At 37.5% G+C, this 19,011-nt stretch overlaps 1 protein-coding gene across 3 annotated transcripts in view; it reads left to right on the top strand.

Moving 5' to 3' along the window:
• Positions 1-19,011, top strand: part of LOC110379459 (uncharacterized protein) — a 290,441-nt gene that overhangs the window by 221,491 nt on the left and 49,939 nt on the right. For all 3 annotated transcript variants that reach the window (XR_010276506.1, XM_064034719.1, XM_064034736.1), the window contains one exon: positions 3,785-3,906. Coding sequence is in view for 2 of the 3 variants with exons in the window: in XM_064034719.1 (XP_063890789.1) it covers positions 3,785-3,906 (122 nt within the window). In the remaining variant the exon portion in view is untranslated. The remainder of the gene's footprint in view (positions 1-3,784; positions 3,907-19,011) is intronic.

Raw genomic sequence — 19,011 nt, 5'->3', positions numbered from 1 at the left:
GCAGTAGCTCCCACGGGACTAGGGTGAAACCACGGGAAAACGGCTGGTATTAAATAAATAATTACTTCGTTGTTCTCTATTCTGTTATTTATATTTTTCTTTCAATACTCACTCAACAAAAATAGAACGAGTTAGTTAGAACGTTTGTTAAATAAAGCCTGTAGCCTTAATTCCGTTGAGCAGTGGAACATCTCTTGTAAAGTCGATCAGTCGGAGATAATGCACTTAGATGTTCGGCTCGTTGCACACGCTGCATATTCAACGATTTTGTTATGTATAACACTAGTTATTTACTGCAGTTTCACTCGCGTTTCCCGGATATTTTTTTTAGTAATCCTAATATGAAACAAAAGCTTACTTTTTTAATCTATTTTTGTACTCGGATAAAGTAAAGCTCACCTATGTATGTATGTCACTCGAGGATTATGTGGCTTCCCAGCCGTAGTTCTTTACAAGAAAATATGTTCATAATTTAGTACATATCAATATCGTCTACTACTAAATCGATTGAAAAATTCTTTCACTATTATCGTACGGGAAGAAATATATTTGGGATTCGTGTGAAACCGCGGAAAACTGGTAGTTGATTAAACGGGCTGCATATATTCAGATAAGTAATCTGATGTTATCACTCCTGCAGCTACTTCCAAGGCATTCCACCCAAACTCACATTAGCAAAAAGTAAGTGTTACTAAATAATAAATTCGCGAACATTATGGAACAAGCGCCGTGAAAGCAAGAATTATATTTGTTTCGTATTAAGGAAGATTTGATGCTGAGGCTCAAAGAGAAAAATAAATTAATACATTTGCCTTTTGCCTGTTAATTTGCGTAGTCAAACAGCTCATTACTTATTCATTATGCTCGGAGAGATGCGGGCGGACTCACTTGTTGATTGTGTTCGCTGACGGCCCACGTGACTTCATTGTGACGTCACTGACTGATACATTACGCTCTTAGGGCTCTGCCTCATTAGGACGCCAATGGCGACGTCGCCAGCGGTTCAGGCCTGGCTTCTCCTGGCATCCAAAGGTCGCCAAGTTGAGTGGCCAAATTATAGTGGCAACCAAGGCATCGTCGCCAAGCTGCCAGGGTATCCAGAAGCCACGTAGAGAACTGTAGCTCGTGGCCACGCTTCCAATTTGGTGACGTTGCCAAACCGTCGCCAAGTGAGTTAGGTACCAAGGTAGGTAATGAGGCAGAGCTCTAACTCACATGGCGACGGCTTGGCTTTTTCTTCAGCGATGACGTAAACAATTGACTGTCGAGATGCCATGGCCACCCGACTCGGCGACCCTTGGATGCCAGGAGTAGCCAGGCCTGCGCCGCTAGCGACGTCGCCACGGCGTCTCAATGAGGCAGAGTTCTTATTGTAAATTTTGGAAGAGAGCTGCCGACTACAACTGCCGTCCGCACGTGCAGTGACTGTAAAATATGTAAATATGTATGTACATAGAAACCAGTAGTGCAGTCAGCATGCGGTCGGCAGTTGCATTCACCAGCTCGATTCCAAACCGTAGGTATATTCCGGAAGATTTCAAGATCCTGTCTTTCCGGGGATCTGCTTACAAGACATAGGAATTTCACATTGCTTATATGGGACTAATGTCAAAAACACCAGATAAACGGGCTATTTAAATCTACAGTTAGTGAGTGAACGGTTGTCCACGTAAACTGCAGGCTACAAGCTAAGCACGCAAACGTCAATTGACGATTGTAATTTAGTAAAAAAAACTTTAAACAGTGACCATGAAAAACAAAGACTTAAAGCTTAGACTTTATTATAAAAGATATTTATTTTGTATATCTTTTTGCGTTTCTAGATTCATTCGTTGAATAATGCAGTATTGGGCACTGAGCCTAATAGCGTAATTAGCAATTCTGTTTATTAGCTAGTAACGTCGTATACGAACTGATAATTTATAGAATCAAACATTAATAATTTCAAATATTATGTGACCGCACGATCGGCAATATTGCCTTTGGTGTGGTTCAGTAACTTAACACTGGTTTAATTGCTTTAAATTTTGGAACAAAATCTGTTATTTATAGATTTCATACAGTCGATGTTATGCCCATTGGAACTACTGTTTGCACCCGGATAGTAAAGCATTAGCTATCGGCCAGTGAAAGTTCCTTCAAAAACTACAAAAAGAACAAATAAGTATAATATGTATCATTTCCATATTTTTGAGCAACGCATACAATGACAATTACAGTACATTTACATTTACAGTTTACACACAAGTATGGTTAAACCGCTTTCGTTGAAGATCTGTATTATTATACATAAACGTGGTCTGTATACGACACAACTTCACTTTGTTCTCGATCCTTCCTCTCACATTTCAATATCCCGTCCGCTGTTAATACAACATTACCCATTTCTCTCGAAACAGACTATATTTACAACAGATGAAAGAGAAAAAAAAATTGGCGAATTTAATCAAAATTCTTGTGTTCATGTTACAACAAAGAAACAGGAACGTAGCCGAAGCTAATTATATTTTTACAACATCCAATTTAATCAGAAAGAAAATAACGTACATTTTTAATATTAGGCAAAAAGCGTCATGTTATCTCCGTGGAATAATACTGTCGATGTTTTTCTTGAGCCAAGCGCCGTGGTCTCGGAGGAAGGAAAGTTGAACGGAGATGGCATAAGGAAGGTTAGGCGCCGTCGTATAGGTCAAGTAACGGGATCATAAGTTACTAGAACTAACGAGGCGTTCCTTGTCAAATCAAGACCAATCTTGAGATTGATTGGTGGTTTTGTTTTTAAACTAGGAACTAAACCTAAGAAGGGCGGAGCTAGAAACGTCAGTCCGTCAGTCAGGGTTAAATTTGCCTCGAGGCAAACCAGGACTCGTCAACCTGGTCTAAGTTGACGGTCATTTAGATGTGCTAAACCTTGGGTAGTAACATGTCACGTGATAAAACTGAGATTTGATGAAACGTTCCACGTCTCCGAAACACCCGCATTTAGGCGTGCTAGTTTCTTAGGAGATTTTGCGTTATGGCATATCCGCTAGCCATATTGTTCTCAATGGCCGTAGCTTGAGAGGGGGAAAGATGGCTTGTAGAACAACTATTGTGAAGCTCTAGCTACTCGCGGACTCTTGAGGGAAGGCTCTCGAGTAAGATAATTAATGCCACTCGGTAAATTGAGAAAAGACAACGGGTACTGCACTATTAAGTCTGCCACTATAAACGCATTTTGCAATTGTTGTATGGAAATTGTTGTGTTATAAGGAACTTAGAACAGCATGTAGCCAAGAGTTATCATGAGTCAAATATCCTTAGGTAGAATGGCAGCCTTGACGAGAATTACTAGTTTGGAAAAGTCTATTATTTAAAGCACAGGGAGCTAAGGCAACACATAGCTCATTCGGTCATTCTCGATCACACATATGACAAACAAACATGCCTACGCATAAACTTGACTCAGTCTTACATACCCTTAGGTATAAGCGGTGCTCTAAGGGTTCGTCCCTTAGAACAGGCAAAGACACCCCAATATCGTATCCAGTTCTTTAAATTCTCTTAGCTTCATCACAGCCAAAAAACATCCACGACCTACCCCAAGCTAATTGAAAATTGCCAATGCTCTAAGCTTCCAGGATCTAGTCAGGGATATCGCGTATTATTTATTTATTTAAAAAAAGAGTACTGCCACATCACAAACATATAACACAATGTGGCAATAATACTGGCAATTTATCAGGTCGGAGTTATTTTACATATATCTTCTATGGTGAAGCTAAATCCTGTTGTTTGTCCTCAGGAGCGTCTCCTGCTGTCGGTTCTCCCGCGTCACGTTGCCATGGAGATGAAGGCCGACATCGCCAACCAGCCGCGCCAGGAGCAGTTCCATAAGATCTACATCCAGCGCTATGAGAATGTCAGGTATGTAGCTATAATATTATACTACAGGTCTGTTGATCAAGAGAGATCTAAGCAATGCTTGGCGACCACCCATATACTACATTATTGAGGAGCTCGTGGCTAAGTATAAGCCACACATTTCGATTGATCATGAGGTTAAGCAAAGCGAGGCGTGGTTTGTTCGTGGATAGGAGGGATCATCTTAGGTCTATGCACGACATCGCTGCGACAGGCTAAGGCGGCAGGCGCAAGCCACTTCACGTCTTACGCCAGCAATGGGCTGCGTCTCTTTACTTCTTTATTAATATTGCAATTATTCATTGTACCAGTCTATGTAAAACTATGTTTACTGGCTCCCGCTAAGCTAACAAATGTTTTCACCTTTCGGAAGCCATTTCAAATGTCCATCTCTGACAGTCGTTACGTAGTCAGATGCTAGAAGAACAACCAGTCTGACCAAGGGATATTGAGTTGCCCAAGTAACTGTGTCGAGGATGTCAAATAGGCAATTACTCCACAAACCTTATTTAACTTACACACACTTTAGAATTAATTTTTAACAACTTACATAGAGGAAGTTGTGCAATATAACAAGTTTAAGATCCTCTAATCAAGAAAGTTGGCTAGACCTAGTCGCAGCTCATCACAAGTTAGTCTAACTGCGATGTAACTGCAACTTATAACGAACTGTTACCTGTTTAGTTAGTTTATACTTTCATGAATTCGTTTGGCTGTTTCACTAGACTCGTTGGGTGTGGAGTTAGGCTGTCCACAAATGCGGAGAATAGGTATAAAACTATGGGTTGTTTGCACATGGAACAGAATGTGGAATAATCTTATGAAATCCATCACATTGGTTAATGTATCTCAATTACCTTAACATTACAACGATCATATATTTAATCGGCATCAGAACGACTGTTCATTATCTCCGAGCCTTTTTCCCAAACTATGTTGGGGTCGGCTTCCAGTCTAACCGGATTCAGCTGAGTACCAGTGCTTTACAAGAAGCGACTGCCTATCTGACCTCCTCAACCCAGTTACCCGGGCAACCCGATACCCCTTGGTTCGACTGTTCATTATCTCTTACTATCTTATTAGGTTCATTTTCATGTTACTTATGTTGTAGACTTCGACAAACAAGAGTTTTCACATTAGTAAAACAATAAAGGATAGTCAGAAGCCAATAGTTATGTCAAAGATTGGTAAATGACAATTAAATAATACACCTAAATATTCATTAGATAACTATTGGTTTACGTATGTGTAGCTATTAATCTAATCTATTGCCTCAATGCGCAGACATGCTTCAATCTTAGTGCGGATCGACACACACACCATTTTGTTATTAGTGATGAGACGATTAATGATGAAGATATCGATGATTTATCCCGATAATCGATAGTAAATATGAAAAACCTCGATTAGCTATGTTTGCGCAACAACTTAAGTAAAATTTTATCTTTGACAGATTCAGCCATATTTTATTCATTTTAATGTTTTCAGTTAACAGCGTCTTTTTACCCTGAAAATTACTTGCACTTTAGAGAACAACAAAAATAAAACTATTCCCAATACATTAGCAAATGAAAAATCATTTGAGCGCGTTCCATTGCGATAATACTTATCGATATTTGTATAGTCTAACTAAAGAAACACCACTCGATTCTCAATAAATATCGACTAGTAACAACACTATCTTCAATCGTAGCTATTCTATCAAATAATAGATTGTCTCTGCTTTAAGTAATTGCTCATTCTGAAATTACTCGAGTGATGTTCTTTGTCTAAAGATACACGTTTACTTTGAAGATAATTGACATATTTCTTTGAAATAAATAAATCTTTTGGCTTTAAAAACAGAAGGTAAGTCGTAGACGCCATTATTTTCGAGTGCACGAGCATTCGGGCTGTTTAACGAGCTAACAAACTATAATCATTTGAAAGGACCTCATTATAATTTACTAGTTGTTTCCCACGGTTCCACTCGAAACATGAGAGAACTACTTCCCTTAGCCAGAAAAATAATAACCCTGAGTATTTTCTGAAGTCAAATCCAAATTCATTTATTTTACTTACGTGGACATCAGAAAGCTACATAACCATATCTGCATGTGACCAAACTCAATTTCTAAGAAAAGTCCTAGACTATCTGTGTAATAATTGTCATTTGAATTGGTTAAATAGTTTTGGCGTAAAAGCGCGACAAACGGACGAGTCAATTTAGCATTTTGTACACTAATGAGTGTGAAATATCATTAACAAGTACTCAAATGCGCTTTATATTAAAAGTATTTTTAAAAGAAGATATTGCTCAAAATTAGTTTTATAAAACACTTCTCAAATCCGTATTGAAAGCTGTTATCTGAATTGAATTTCGTCGCATCCAGTCCCTGAGACAAGTACAGACACACAAGTATTCCTGAACTGCTGCAATTTTCGAATTTCTTTTGAATCGTATTTTGAAGGCACGATAAAATGGCTCCCGGCCGTCTATCATATGCATTTCTTTAGCAGTCAAAAGCCGGAAAATCTGATAACCAGTCTTACCCAGGTTACCCGGGTCTCTGAGGTGGGGAGGTCACATAGGCACTCGCTCCACGTGGAACACTGGTACTCAGCTTATCCGGTTAGACTGGAAGACTTTGTTTGGGAAAAGGTTAGGCAGATGAAATTACACTAATTTTATAAAGGTGCAAAAAAACCTGCGACCGGCTAAACAAATGTTGAAGTAACTTGACAGTTATATAGCTTATTCAATACTTATTTTTATCCGTATGTAAAAAGTTATTTTCTCAGGAAAGCGAGTAAAACTAACATCAGATGCTATTAAAAGAAGTACCTGCAGTGATTCATAGAAAAAGATCTGACGCAGGATCTATAATAAGTCCCCTTTTCCTGGTTCAAAGTAATAAGTTAAACCACGTGAGGTTCAAGCGCGGTGACCGAGTGGGGCGGTCCTTCAGGCGACATCAAAGGAATCACAGCTGGTTGCCAATCATACCGTTGTTGTGATATTGATTTGAATTGAATTGAATTTTTCGATTGATATATGAGTTGGGATGTGCTTAATGTTTGACGTATTGTATACTAGCTTCCGCTCGCGGCATCGCCCGCGTTGTGTGTTGATAAAAATTACCCTATGTGTTAATCCAGGGTAACACCGAACATACCGACTTTCAACCAAATCGGTCCAGTCGTTTTTGCGTGAAAGGATAACAGACATACATCCATACATTCTCACAAACTTTCACATTTATAATATTAGTAGGACTAGCTGTATCTTGCGGTTTCATCAGAGTTCTCAGAGAAATACATTAAACAAGCCTTTCTCAGCGTATCTTTATATTTTACTGATCTCTACGGTTTCACCGAATTGCCGGGGAACTTCTTCCCGTACTCGGATAACATTAACTAATTAGCTCTGTTACTCGGGAATAATGTAGCTTTAAGCTAATGTAGTGAAAGAGTTATTCAAATCGGTTCGATAATTTCGGAGCCATAGGAACAAAAACTGATTCCTCTTCATTATATTAAATTAATTAGAGTTAAATCGGTTCAGTAGTTTTGACGTGAAAGCGCAACACAAAACAAAGTTACTGAAATGTTATATGTATAACTCAAAAGTCTAAATCTTATTTGCTCGTTGAGGTATTTTACAGATGTTAAAATTGTTACAATACCTACTAAGTACTAACTACTTAGTATCCTACAGTGACTAAGGTAATACAAGGAGATGTGGCTTCACACAGTTTCAATCCAATAGCTTCAATTACATTAATTGGTTCCCAGTAACGTATTATTCGACATAACTATGTGTACCGCAATGTACTGGAATTTACATAGAATTGCTCGTCTGTTGTCCACGTAGAATAGGGTAGATCCCCTTTGAAACAATATTGTATTATAATAGGATGAAAGCCTTTGGACAAGGAAGACAATACAACAGAAATTATAGGAAAAATAAATTACCTGCGATTTCAGGTAGGGTAAAACTGAAAAAAAAAACACGTTTTTGTTCATAAATGCAAGAAGAAACGAATCGTGGTCAAAGTTCGGTATTTTTTTTATGAAAACACTGCTTTAATACTATATCTCATCATGAAGTTCCAGTTCATATCTTCCAGCTACTAGCATTTCGTCAGTACCGTCAGATTATTGTATTGTCATCAGAACTACATACAGCTGCCAATTTTCATAACGCCTTGATTCTTAGCTTTGATTCTATCTTGATTTTGGAAGATGGTTTAATTAGTTACCTTAGATTCCATTACATGAAATTACATACCTATTACAATTACATACAAGTTGATCTATTTATTTAAAAGTTTATGTACACAGAAGAAGAAAAATAGAACAGATAGTACAAAGGCACAGCTTATTCATTAGAAATTACTTCCAGCTGGCCCGTTATGAGAGAGTTAGAATAGAAAGAATCTAATAAAAACTTGTAAAAAATTGGTTTATCACGATTTTTAGCAAAACTAAAAATCCTATCAGCGATTTTTACCCTCTCCCACTTCCACTCAGAACTTTCCCGAAATATGTGTGTTCCTCTTAAAGTGTCTCATCGTATTATAATTCAACAGTGATTTTAAAAATATTCAAAAGCTGAATTTTCCTCACATATTCAGATTAGATCCCGTCATCAACAAGCGAGTTGTCGTGTTCCCTTGATAGATAGTTAGTGAACGTGTTGCAGTAAGTGGTCGGGTTTGATGCACGCCAGTGTAATGCGTTGTGACGGACTATCGGCGGGCGCAGGCACTCTCACACTGATGGCTTGTTGTTCTATCAATATGTTTTAGTGTTTGAAAAGCTTTTTAGATGATTTTTAAGTATGTTGATGTGGGTTTTGATGCCTGATTAATTGATAAATTAAGAAATGAAGGAGTGTGTGCGGGTTACTTTCCTTGTATATCATGGACACTAATGGCAGATTATATAATATATTAAAGGGGAGGGAAAACCGGATAATATAAATTCTGAAATCCAGCAATGAACCCAGTATTACGATTTTACTGAATAACAATAGTGTTTTTAAAAATTGAAAATATTATTCCTTTATTTTCTTTTTTGTAAATATTTTAATTCACTTTTCCCATTAGTAAAAACACTCAGCAATTTTTAGCTTAGTGTTAAAAATGTTTTCATGAAAATATTTCACTCTCCAGCTTTTTACAATAAGCCGCTTAAGTTAATAGTAAAAAAAATATGTTCTGACTGTTTGATTGTTGTTCGTACGCAAATAGTTTTTGGCTAACAAAGCTATGAAGTATATAAGTCAAATCCATTTGAAAATATTCATAATAGATGGCTGGACTTTGATTATTCTGTTGTAAGCTAAACATTAACATCAACATATCATAGGACCATTCAAAGCCAAACTCAATAACGTTTATTGATTAAGCTAATTAAATTAGCTTCCTTCAATTAACGTCAATTACTTTGGACAGCACCCCCAAAAACGCCCCCCTTTCATCGCTTTGGAAGAAGAAACGGTGATGAACAAACTTCATATTACTTCCCTAATTCATTAGCCCATATAAAAGATTTTTGTAATAAATAATATTTGGTATAATATAGTAATATTTGGTATACCTACAGAAAGTACGTTCAGCTCAATCATTATATCATAAACGTCGTACATAATTATAATATAGTACCCGCGACTCAAAGAACTTCGGGGCCCCAATATGAACCCATTGTTTCAATGTGTGTGACAGATGACGTCACAATCATAAACAAAGTCTGCTTATCTATTGAGCTGCAGTTTTAATCACGTAACAAGCTCTAGTGCCAGTAAGTCTGACACCAGTTTAACCAAGGGGTATTGGGTTGCCCGGGTAACTAGATTGAGGAGGTCAGATAGGCAGTCGCTTCTTGTAAAGTACTGGTACTCAGCTGAATAAGGTTAGTCTGGAAGCCGATCCCAACATAGTTAGGAACAAGGCTCGGAGGATGATGAAGCTCTAGTGGCAGTTTTCTCAAATAAACCTGGCTTCTGACGTGGAATTGTAATAACGAATGCTTTTGAGTAGCATTCGGGGTAGCCGGCTTTACGAAGTAAGCAAGTAGGCATAACACCGTCAACTTACATTCTTCGGGCTGCTTTGTAAAAGTGCTGGACGCTCGTTTTTTGCGGTCAATAATGAGAATGACCTAGCATCCAGTCGTGCTCTCGCTGTAGCGACATATTGGGCTGACAAAGTGTAGACTCACTATAGGACATGTCATCGACACGAAAGAAGAAGAAGAAGAATGAGAAGTCCCCAGACCAGAAGAAGATGTCCTATGACTGTGATTATGATGATAAGTAGGTAAACCTTTGGATGGAATGTGAATTATAGTTTAAATATGACATACAATGCATCAAAAAAATATTATGTAGCTAACCTTATTTGCATCGCGAAATAACTAAAATTTCCAATGCTATGCGTCCAGATTTACGAGCCTATTAATATTTAATTAAACATAATAACGTAATAAAATCCATTAAAACAACAGAAGCGAAAACTTAAACTCAATTAATATAAAACTACGTGGAAAATGGAATTTATAAAATATTCCATAAATGTGCGCAAATTGAATATTACTCGCGCAAATAAAACGTTGGAATTATTTTAAATAATATTACGGATCAGGTGCAGCGGGCTATTGAAAATACCAATATTCGAGGAATTTAATATTCAGCTGTACGTGTTAAGTTCTCGCTAGTGGAAAAGAAAATATAAAATAAAAATTAATCTGACAACGAGAAATTAATAAATCTATTCGCTATTTTACAAGGAATTTCTATAACGAAACTATTCGTTGATTTGCGAGTTTTTACATGAGCCCCGTGCAATCATCTGCCTAGCCGTTTCTCATCTATGTTGGAGTCGGCTTCCAGTCTAACAGAATGCAGCTGAGTTTCAGTGTTTTTCAAGCAGCGACTGATTTTCTGAACTCTTCAACCCAGGTATCCGACCAATCCAATTAGCCCTTGGTTAGACTGGTTGTCAGACTTACTGGCTTCTGACTGCTCGTAACAACTGCCAAAGCCATTAGGGACCTCCAATATAACGTGGCCTCCGAAACATAGTCATTGCTGTTTAAGATATACTTAGAAAGTACATACAAACATAGAAAAGTTGCATTGGTACTTGCCTGGCCTGAAATCGAAGCCACACACTAATACCTGAGAGGTCGGTTCTTTACCCACTAGGCCAACGTCAAATTACTTTCTCAAGTAAGCAAATTGGAGGAATCTATCCTCCATTATTTAGATTAGGTTATTGAAATCCACCGATAGTCAGTTCACAGTGGCCAAAACCGCAGATTTGAGTTGAAAGCCACAGGGCGATGTTCGTAAGTGATAGTTTTAGAGAAACCATACAATATTTGCTCCTGGCTTCTGCTGTGCTAGTATGATTTGATGATAAAGGTGACCTCGGCATTGTGTATCTAATATTTTAATTTTTTTGATATATTTTTTTTTATTTGATTTTCATTGATTTCAACAGCATGTAGCGTTAAACAAGTATCTGAAACTAAACGTTTTTCGTTTTTTTTTTATTATAAATGAGCTGAAAATAAGCAAGCACTCTTTAAGTTTTGTTAATAAAAGACAGCCCTAAAAACGCCCGCCTGTCGCCATTTCCTATGTGTTTTTGATGGAAAGAAGAAATGGGGGAGCGAACTCCCCAGCGACACAACTCTGTCTGTATGGTTTTAAGCCGGTGTTTTTTTTTCTATACATTCATTTTTCTCGGAGATAAAGCTTGTCGAAAATTGTAATTCAGCAAAGTTATTCAAAATTATATAATATATACCATTAAATATACATTATGTAAATTGACTTTCATAGCGTTAGGTTATGTCATATAACCTAATTTTACACGAGAACCTACGTTATATTTTATATGGAGTTATAAAAAAACTCGTTAGTTGTTCAGTAATGTACCGTACAGCCATTACTCTGAAGTGTCCTGTTGATGATACTGAAAAGTTATAAAACTATATGTATTTATTAACTGACTTCACGCAATATAAGAGGTATTAATCAATACTGCATTTGTCATTTTTTGTGTGTTGGTCGCCCATATCTCAACTGATTTGTTCTTTTTTTTTTTGCAAGGATATATTTTCCAAATCTAGGGCGATGATGAAAACCCGAACCGAAAGAGACACCTGTCGAAAATAGCGATTTCCTCGGACTTATATTATTCTACTGACGAAAACTTTCATGGAACTGCAAAGCTAAATATTTTTTAAAAGTTGTTGAGTAAAAGTTGCAACTAATAAACTGTATTAAAGCGAGCACTCTCAAAAAGAGCGAACATTTTTGTCCCCTTCTGTAATGAATGCTACGACGCTACGGCGCTACACTCCGTAGCCCTTCGTAGCGCTACGAGTCAGTCCTTATGAATCGCAGTCCCATTTCTCTAGCGCTCTGTTAATAGTGTTTCAGTTGAAGTAAATTATGAAAAACCTACCAACTCCCGACGGAGAGGTTTCTTATTCAATTGAAAATATATTAAAATTAAATGGAGTCTTCGTGCAAAATTATTGAAGTTGCCCATCGCGGTGCTCGCTCCGGTCTTATTTCTCGTTGACATTTTAATATTTGCAAACATTTTCAAAAGTAAGAAATAGCGGGAAGGTGCAAAGTTTGCAGTTGGTGTATTTTGCTCCGTGTATTATGCAAGCGAGAAATATTTGCTGTCTAGAGTATTGTTTGTTCGTGGTACAACGAATTTATATGCACTCGCTGTACAGAAAACTTTTAATATGGCGCAGTTAGTACATTTACAACTCGAATTCGTGAAGTTTCTGAAATGATCTGTTCAATAAAGTATTTGCAGATGAACCAATTTGCCGAGTTTTCGATGCTATCGCTTAATTTGAATAGCTCGGGCATTCTTTTGCAGTGATAATCCGGACTCCTTGTTTCATAAACAGTCGAGACCGAATAGTTAAAATGTTTCGTTTGGTTCCTATATGAGATCAGTTAGCCGCCAAATACGATCGAATGTTACGCAGTTTGTTGTATTTCCATACATATTCACTTTTTCATTCACATCTAACCGACGATACGTTAATATACCAGTCAGTTTGGTTTGAACATAGCCCTACAGAAGAAATTGAACTGACCGTACCTGACCTGGATCCGAACCAGCACACTCGTACTTGAGAGGCTGGTGTCTTAACCACTAGGCCACCACGAATTGTGGTAATCGTCTCAAATTGTAGATGCCTATGAACTTTGTCGCTATTACATAAGGACCTCATTGGCGCAATTGTAACCATGACAGCCGCACTGTGGGTCCCGGGTTCGATTCCCGGTGCGGTCAAAATTTCTGTGATGAGCATACTTGTTAGCTGTGGTTTGGGTGTTATAATATGTATTTACTAGCTTCCGCCCGCGACTTCGCCTGCGTAGAGTTCGGTTATATCGCGTTTCCAAGAGAATTCTTCAATAGTCCGAGATAAAAATGATCCTATGTTCTTTCTCAAGGTCATCTCTATATCTGTACCAAATTTTATTAAAATCAGTTCAGAAGTTTAGATGTGAAAGCGTAACAGACAGACAGACAGAGTTACTTTCGCATTTATAATATTAGTAGGGATAAGAATGATACGTAAGTTTTATGTAGTGTATCAGTTGTGTTAGCGCCCATAAAACAAGCGCATAAATAGCTTATCATGGTGCTAACCGACCGTGTGTGAAGGTGTCGCGACATTTATTTATTTATTTATTACACTATAATATGAACACAAATGGATGGAAAAGTTTTTGCTTCAGTCAACATAATTCGTGTGTTGCCTCATATAGAAATTGAGACTGCATTTAGCTCACAGTTAAATATTAAAGTGCGGTTGAAATGGCGTCGCGAACGTCAGCCGACGTTGCGGTCGTCTCATACTCGGCTTTAATATGTACTCAGTGTATTAAAGGCAGGTGTTAATAATGGCAAAGGACTATCCCGTAGATAGCAACATTTTTGAAAAAAAAAAGTGCAAGAAAATGTTGTGTAGTTAAAAGCTGAATCAGTTTTTATGCTAGTTCCTTAGGTAGCGATTGGTTGTTTGGAAACTTCTCTATACGAGTCTAGATCTTAGAGAATATTTTCAATGGACTCCTTCCACCTTATTCTAAAACGTGGTTCTGGTACTTTTTTAAAGCCACGTTTTATAATAAGGTGGAATGGGTTCGATACAAAAGGACCAATAAGGCGAAATGACGATAAACAAATGAGATACGATGCATTGATAATTATAATGGTTCATTGACCATTCAATAAAACCGCATATCGTAGCTACTTTTTTATTTATGAACCAGCGGAGCCCTGACCGCGATGTCCATATTCAATATACTCGTATACAATTAGGATTTCCTGCGATTACGCGTGCACCCCGGGGGTAGTAGTTACCATACTCAGGTAAAATCCTACTATCCTACTAATCCTACTATCCTACTAATATTATAAATGTGAAAGTTTGTGAGAATGTATGGATGTATGTTTGTTATTCTTTCAAGCAAAAACGGCTGGACTGATTTGGTTGATACTTGGTACGCAGATAGGTGATACCCTGAATTAACACACAGGCTACTTTTTATCAACACACCACGCCGGCGAAGCTGCTGACGGAAGCTAGTAATCTATAAAATAATCTAATATACCTCGTATGACGTCACAAACTTTACTGTTTTGTAATATGAATATAAATTAGGTAATGCATACTCTGACGTTGTACTTGCGTCATATCAAGTCATCCCGTGATATAATATATGCTTAGAAATAAATGTCTTTTTTTCTTATGTAAAATTAACGTACACCGTCTAACAGCCGTCTCACCCGCCGCCCCGGCCGATTATCGCTGTAGGTACGGCATTTCACGGTGATAAAGTTCAAATTTCGTACGAACGATTTGTTTTCTAAACATTGAAAGCATTGGTATTAAATCGAATTACTTTATTGTAATATAACCATTTTCCCGCGTCCCGTGGGAACTACTGCCTGACTAGCTATCAGTGAAAGAATTTTGGAAATCAAACCAGCGGTTCCAAAGATTACCCCTATATACAAAGTTACAAAGGACAATGGGCACAAATATATGGGACCTGGTATACCCCACCAATAGGAATGTCATATATATCATTGGATAGGTCTTTTTATGTAGAACAATATTTACTATGACAGCTTTGTTGCAATGTTTGTCCGTTCTGAGATATAGATCAAAAACTGTGCAAAAGTTAGAACTAAGTAATCTATTGATAACTCAAGTCTTTAAAGGATAATCTAAGTACTACTAAGTGTAAGTCTTGTAAGTGCTACCTGCTGTGTCCGTTAGGGTCCATAATTATTACTATTATGTATCATTTCAACCTTTTATAGTATCAACTGGATTTTGGGTTAAAAAGAAGGTTGGTGGTTAAAAAGACCTGTCCAACGATATATATGACTTTGCTATTGGTGCGGTTTCTCATTACGCCCAATATCCAGTTGGTACAGTAAAAAGTTGAAATGTTAAATAACAATAACAGTTATGGACCCTAACGGGCACAACAGGTAGTACTTACAAGACATACACTTAGTAGTACTTAGATTTTCCTTTAAAAACTTGAGTTATGAATAGATTACTTGGTTCTAACTTTTGCACAGTTTTTGATCTATATCTCAGAACGGACAAACATTTCAGCAAAGCTATCATAGTAAATGTTGTTCTACATAAAAAGGCCTATCCAATGATATATATGACATTGCTATTGGTGGGGTATACCAATCTGCCCATTGTCCTTTTACGTCTTTATAATGTTAGTATAGACTGTACGTATTTTTAATCTAATTTGCTAGTTACAAAGCTGATGCATCATATAAACATACAGGCTACATTTTAACCGCATAAGTAGTTCCCGCGGAACCTAGTTAAATCATATTTTTACTCGTCACCCAAAAATGTCGTGTCGCGCAGCCGTCATTCGACATATCCGTCACGTCAACGTCGCGTTACCGTCGTGTCGCCGACGTGTCGTCGTCTCGCGCCCCACGACCCGCAATATGTTTTTTCACTCCCATACATTTATGAGCGACAAATTACAGGAGACGCCTGAATAGCGCCGTGGAAAAGAAATTGTTATTCTTTATATACCTATCTATGTATTATGTGTTTTGTTCGCTATCTCGTGTAATATGGGAGATGTTCGTTTATTGTTGAAATGTGTGTGTGTGTGATATAATAAATGTATGGGACAATCCCTCATGAGTGGCGCTTGACAAACGCATTCATGCTAATTGCTAACAAGATCTACTTTAAAGGTGCGTTTTGAAAGTTAGCTGTCGACCGCACTTGCAACGGCTGCATGAAATCGGTCATCTCGGGGCACACGCTGCAGACCAATAGTGCATTTATGTATTAGAATAGAACTTAAGATTTATTTATTACACTTTTTGCACACATTTTACACAAAAAACAATGTACAAAGGCGGACTTAACGCCTTAGGCGTTCTCTACCAGTCAACCTTTAGTTGGAGGAGAAATTTCATGGCAGGTGCACTAAATATAAAAGACAAATCGAAAATATATACGTACATAGACTTATTATACATACACATATACATTAGGGTGTCGCAAGACATAAGGAGGATTTTTTTTCTCGAATTCAAATACGCATACCCTCTATTTATTTTCAGTTTGACCTCATTAACTCCTTAATGTATTATATTTGTGTATTACATTCTGTGGGTAAACCTAATAATAATAAATAAGTAAATAAATGCAATGCAATGCAAAAAATAAATAAGTAAATGGTATTCGAAACGTACCTTAAGGCTGCTTTTCCACCGGAGATGTGCATTGCAGTTATGCTACGAAAATGTAATAGCTTAGCTGTGACCGTTTCTACCGATGCTAAGCCTCGTTTCAAAATATCCTTCGAATTACTTTAAATTCAATGGCACGAATCCATCGGCTTATATTTTACACGCAAAAATAAACGAAACTCTGATTGAGATTGAAGGGAGCCAACTTTTCTACTGATTTATATTCTGTCGCTGATTATCATAAATTAGGTTCCAAAAATGTAATAACCGCAGGTACAATTGCGGACAAAATGCTAATGAGTGTTCCGTGTTCTCGTTTCGCTGGTGGGATCTGTCAATAAAGAGAAATTGCTTAACATTTTTTCCGGGAACAAAGTAAAGGCTTGAAGTATTTACCGCGTGATTGTACCTTGATTACATTGTAATCCTTTCGCGTCGGTCGGCCAGTCGGGAGGGAGGGTGGTTTGAGCGGGAAGGGGAGGGGAATGTCACTAATTACACTGTTGTATGTAAAAGTACATGTATAATTGTTAAGAGCGGTTGAATGCTCGCGCCTGCAGTGTGTGAAACTAACAGAATAGACTTGTACATCACTGGCTGTTCACCGATTCACTCGCGTTTGGAGAGAACTTCTTTCCGCATCCGGTTAAAAAGTGGTTTATGTTCTTCCTCAGACATTGACTATATGTAAATCAGATCAGCAGTTTTGGCGTGAAAGCGCAACAGACAGAATAACTTTCGCATTTATAATATTCGTAACGATTTCGCACATTGAAGACTACGACAGAATAATATTGTCAGAATGTTATATTTTGATATTCTAGGAAAACAATATCCAAAGTAATAATGAAATACTATTGTTATTATTAATCTATAAACGTTTATTAAGATATATCTCAGACACAAACGACTCCGTGGAAGGTTCGCGAGCTCTCATCTCGCGCCGTCACTCAAAATCAATCCGGCGGATTGAACTCAAAAGGGAATCGAGTAAATATATTTAAAGTCTGTTTGCGTATTAAGCTTTCGAGTAACGTTTCAAATGAACAGTTATGTTGGTAAATACTTTCTGTTACGTCAATAGGAACGGTCTTTGTGTTGAGTTCAGATGATTATTTTGAACCGACAAAAAACTTTTAACAAAAAATTAAACCGATTTACCGATTACTCATTTCCTACCAATCCTACTATTCTACTAATCCTATTAATATTATAAATGTGAAAGTTTGTGAAATTTTATGGATGTATGATTGTTAGCGCAAAAACGGCTGTACCGATTTGTTTGATATTTGGTATTTGGATAGGTGATACCCTGATTACACATACCTAGTGTATTTTTTAACAACACACCACGCGGGCGAAGCCACGGGCAGGAGCTAGTACTCGTACAATACACATTTCAGTCATACAATTCAACGATTCTCCCAATTTAAGTTACACAATTACTGATACCAATTCTCCTATAAGTCTGTCGGCTTACTTCCAGCTTTAATCCTGGTAGGTTACCACATATAATCCTCGTTGCACTCACCGATGCAATTACGTTTAATCGATGCACTAGTGCACGCGTGCGTGATGGGGCTCATTTCCACCAGTAAAGGTGCGTCTACACGGTGCAAGTAGCTTGCGCATGTTGAGGCACATACGCAGGTTACACATGTATGCGGGTCCATTGACTCGCGCATGTACCAGAGCTACATACCCACCCGCGTGCTCTTGAGTTATTTTTGACTTATTCTGTATAAATTCTGGTCTTGGACATGTGTTGCTGGGGAGTTTGTTGCGCCACTTCTTCTTCCCAGCCAAAACACATAGGAAGGGTGAAGGGCAGACGTTTTGGGGGCTGTCTTTCGTTTTTGATGTTTGAAAAGTGCTGATTTATCAGCCTAATTTGAATTATTTTTTCAAATTTGTCACTTGCGCATGTTAAGACGATACCTCGTTGCGATGTTCACGGGCGAACTGGGTAAATGGATGAGAGGGATAGAACTATGCGATAGCAACGTAAATAGATAGAGAGAGGAAACATGCAACCAATTTTATGTTTCTTTAAAAACTGTTTTCTAATTAATGTTTAATAAGATATTATCTACATTCTTCATTATTTTAATGTGACAGAAAGTACATGACTACGACATAGAATTCATAAAATGTTATTTTTAGAGGTAAGTTCTGATTTGTTTTCTATCGAGAAAAGTTACTTGTTTTATGTTTTTGTCTTCGGATTAATCTAGGTAATATAGTCAACAAACACATAAACAAAGTTAATTATTCAAATAAGTATTCTTAAATTAAAATTAACTTAAAAAAAATGTTGAAT

Source organism: Helicoverpa armigera, chromosome 1 (genome assembly GCF_030705265.1).
Source record: "Helicoverpa armigera isolate CAAS_96S chromosome 1, ASM3070526v1, whole genome shotgun sequence".
Classification (NCBI taxonomy): Eukaryota; Metazoa; Arthropoda; class Insecta; order Lepidoptera; family Noctuidae; genus Helicoverpa; species Helicoverpa armigera.
The sequence above is the reverse complement of the archived record's forward strand: the minus strand, read 5'-3'. Positions and strand labels throughout refer to the sequence as shown.